At 38.3% G+C, this 3,328-nt stretch overlaps 1 protein-coding gene across 8 annotated transcripts in view; it reads right to left on the bottom strand.

Moving 5' to 3' along the window:
- rnf220a (ring finger protein 220a) overlaps positions 1 to 3,328 on the bottom strand; it is a 182,240-nt gene that overhangs the window by 20,872 nt on the left and 158,040 nt on the right. Inside the window, exon 12 of one of the 8 annotated variants that reach the window (XM_014004483.1) lies at positions 2,326 to 2,332. The exons of the other annotated variants lie outside the window; for them this stretch is intronic. Coding sequence (XP_013859937.1) covers positions 2,326 to 2,332 — 7 coding nt within the window. The remainder of the gene's footprint in view (positions 1 to 2,325; positions 2,333 to 3,328) is intronic. 8 annotated transcript variants of the gene reach the window in all.

The raw sequence follows: 3,328 nt of genomic DNA, 5'->3' as shown, positions 1-3,328 counted from the left end.
GTATTATTATTATTATTTTTTTGCAAATTCATTCTGCATAATTTCAAAACTGGTGTAATGAGAAATCTGTAGGAATAATTTCTTACAGAAAGCTCATAAATCTACTTGTCCACTAGTCAGGCTTTGTTTTGACTTTTTTTTTATTCCCAATTCAAGTGGATTTTTTTGTTAAAGGGGCATATTATGTGTTTCTCAGGCATAAATTTAAATTCTATACTAAAGTATCTATGTCACCTTTAGTTATTAAAATGCTGTTTTTATGTTTAAATAGGAAATAAACTTATCTTCTCATCATTTCCGTTTCTAAACACCTTGAAATTGGCCTCTCAAAAGGCGGAGAGCCCAGAGTAAGACTYGGCATGTTTTTGATGAGAGGACAACATTATAACATAATATAAAAACTCAAAAAAGTTGATTTTACATGATATTGCCCCTTTAAGTAATAACAGCTTTTGCGTCTCCAATTTACTTTAGATGAAAGGTGACGAATTAAGAAACAAAAATGAGGACAGCACTGGTTTAGTATTTGGCATATTAATTACCACCAACAAAGAGAATTGGTGATAAATTTCATAGTAAAGTCGCTTAGACTCAGAGGTGAGAAACATTGAATATAAACTGAAGTGCAATATGAACTCAAAATATCTGCTTAATGTTTGTTGTAAATTGAATGTCAGTTTTTCTGAGTACACTTGGATAGGTTTCTAGTCCAGAGCAGAATAATTCACGAAAAGTTTGACACCAATTTGTAAAAAAATTTACAAAAAATGTAAAACATATTTTAACTTTGCTACTGTCCCAAATAACTATGTGCATGACGTGTACATGTGCGTGAGTCAGACAGAGTGAAACTGAAATACATTTCTGTCTGAAGTCCTTTCTGGTGCGACAAGCAAGAAAGTCCAGCGGTGACAGACAGATGGCTCTGCTTCTCCTCTATTTAGCGCTCTGCTCCCAACGACTGCAAGGCTATTTCTCATTTCATTAGTGCAGGTGTGTGTGCAGCCGGAAATCTCTACCATCCATCTCAATCAGCATTGTGTCTTCATCTGCTGTCCATCTACATTTTGGCCTCATCCAGTTTTTTTTCTTTCCCCCAGCACAGGAACACAAATCTRATGAAATTAAATACTAATTAATTTCAAATCTTATTCTGACAAATATTTTGTTCATAAAGAGGGGGTAATCATCCTCTTGTGTATGTGTTGCAAAGCACAGCAGCTGTAAATCTCTTTAGAGCATCGTTCTGTGCAGCACCCTGTTAACTGAGGCCTTAACTACTCTGACACACCATGATAAAACATTTAAGTCACTATTGATTTCCCATGCTTCTGTGTGTAAGTGTGTGTGTGTGTTTGTGGGCGCTGGTCTCAGACAGCAAAAGTTGAGGGGGTGGGGAGTGCCTGAAAAGAATTGAGACAGAGGACGAGAAGGGGCAAGCAGAATCTGAGGGACAGAAAGGAAAAGGAAAGCGAAATGCACCATAGTGATCGCACAAAAAAGCAAACAGGAAAAAGAAAAGACAGACAAGGACTGAACAAGTGTGTGTATGTAAAGGGGGGAGGTGAGTGTGTGCATGTGAGGGGGAAGAAATCTAGCYTCATCACCTCCAAATTGAGGACAGATTCAATTATTTGCAGAAACCACATGGAAATCACTTCGCATTGTTCCAGCTGGAGCACCAAATTTGGCAGCAATCGCATTGGCGGCATTGGAGGGGCCATTTATCTTGAAGGGGAAAGAGCGTCTCAGGCGCTGTATGCGTATATGTATGTGTGTGTGTGTGTGTGTGTGTGTGTGTGAGAAAAAGAGAACTCATTTATCTTGCAGGGGAATGAGCAGGGGAACGAGGACGCCCTGGGAGGCGACCAGATCATTACCCATCTGGGATCAGAGACAGAGAGAGATTTCACTAACGCTACCCTGTGGAAAGCCCCCCTGCATGCACGCACGCACGCACGCACGCACACACACACACACACACACACACAAATGTACAATGTATCAATGTAACAAAAGGAGACAAATCTCATTTTCATTTGAGGATGGAAGAGCACAGAAGCTCCACAAATACGTGTATTTATAGTGAGCGGAGAGGACTGAGGCAGGGAATTGTTCCAGCCAGGCAGCWGACTGCTTGTTCCAATGCAATCATTCAGCATCTAGTTGGCTTCCTTTAAATGGATACTTAGATTAAAGCATGTTCTGCTTCAGGTGCCTGCTAAAGTCCCCACTAGAACATTGTGTTGCAACACTCACCAATATTTCTGTCAAAATAAAAGTCTGACTGAGACAAATTTCCAAATAAAAAATAAGAACCCTTACTTTTCAAGAAGAAATAAAATACTAGTTGAGCTAATTCTGATAGCTCTACAGTGATCTTTTCTAAACTGACAACCTGAAACTCAATCTTTTGAGTTTTTTCACTGGAATAACCTTAAGTATTGTGATATATCACTAAATGTGATGCATTCAGTTGTTGTCCTTTCTAGATTTGTTTATATTTCAACTTTTGATGATTCTTCACTTTAATTATGTCTATTGTCCAGCCTGTGTTAGGGCTGTGCACTGAGTCTTGATTGAAACCGGGACTAACACAYCAATTCTCCTGGAACCGTTGGAATTTAAAAATTTCTTACAGCACTGTAAGATTATTTCACTTGATGCGAGTCTGAATCTCCTGAAACGCTGTGAAATAATCTGCCAGTGACTATGCAGCGTACCCCTGTGCAAAGTGAATTCACAACATTTATTTTCAAGTTCACAGGTTTGATATTTATATAGTAGTAGATAATAGTCATGTGAGAAATTCTTAGTGAAGTTCATAAAAAGTAAAAAAGTTAACTTAAGTAAAATTTTTTTAGAGAAGTTAAGACTTTTTCATCCAGAGAGAACTCTGGTTAGCAACTCATCGTTTGAACAATGTAAACATTTCTAACCCTGCCTCTGAAAAGAATCAGAATCATTAGGAACCAAAGGTGGAGTTTTAAATGTGATGACATACAGTAATTAGAATTCCTGCTCCAAAGGAGGCCTCACTTTGAAAAGTTAAGTTGGAAAGTAAATTAAAAAAAAGAAGAAGACAACTCATGTTTAGGCAACTCTACRCTTTTTACAAACAAGATAGATGGACAAAAACAACAAAAAGCTGATTGTTGTATTAAAGGTCCTCAGTGTGTTTTTAAGTGTTTGTACACGGGATGGTCTACCTACCAGAGGCAACGAATGAACGCATCAAAAAAATTATAGAACTGGCACATGAGAGAGAGAGAGAGAGAGAGAGAGTGAGAGAGTGTGAGAGTGAGATAGAGTGAGAGGGTGAGAGAGA

This window comes from Austrofundulus limnaeus, unplaced genomic scaffold (genome assembly GCF_001266775.1).
Source record: "Austrofundulus limnaeus strain Quisiro unplaced genomic scaffold, Austrofundulus_limnaeus-1.0 Scaffold24, whole genome shotgun sequence".
NCBI classification, from domain to species: domain Eukaryota; kingdom Metazoa; phylum Chordata; class Actinopteri; order Cyprinodontiformes; family Rivulidae; genus Austrofundulus; species Austrofundulus limnaeus.
The sequence above is the reverse complement of the archived record's forward strand: the minus strand, read 5'-3'. Positions and strand labels throughout refer to the sequence as shown.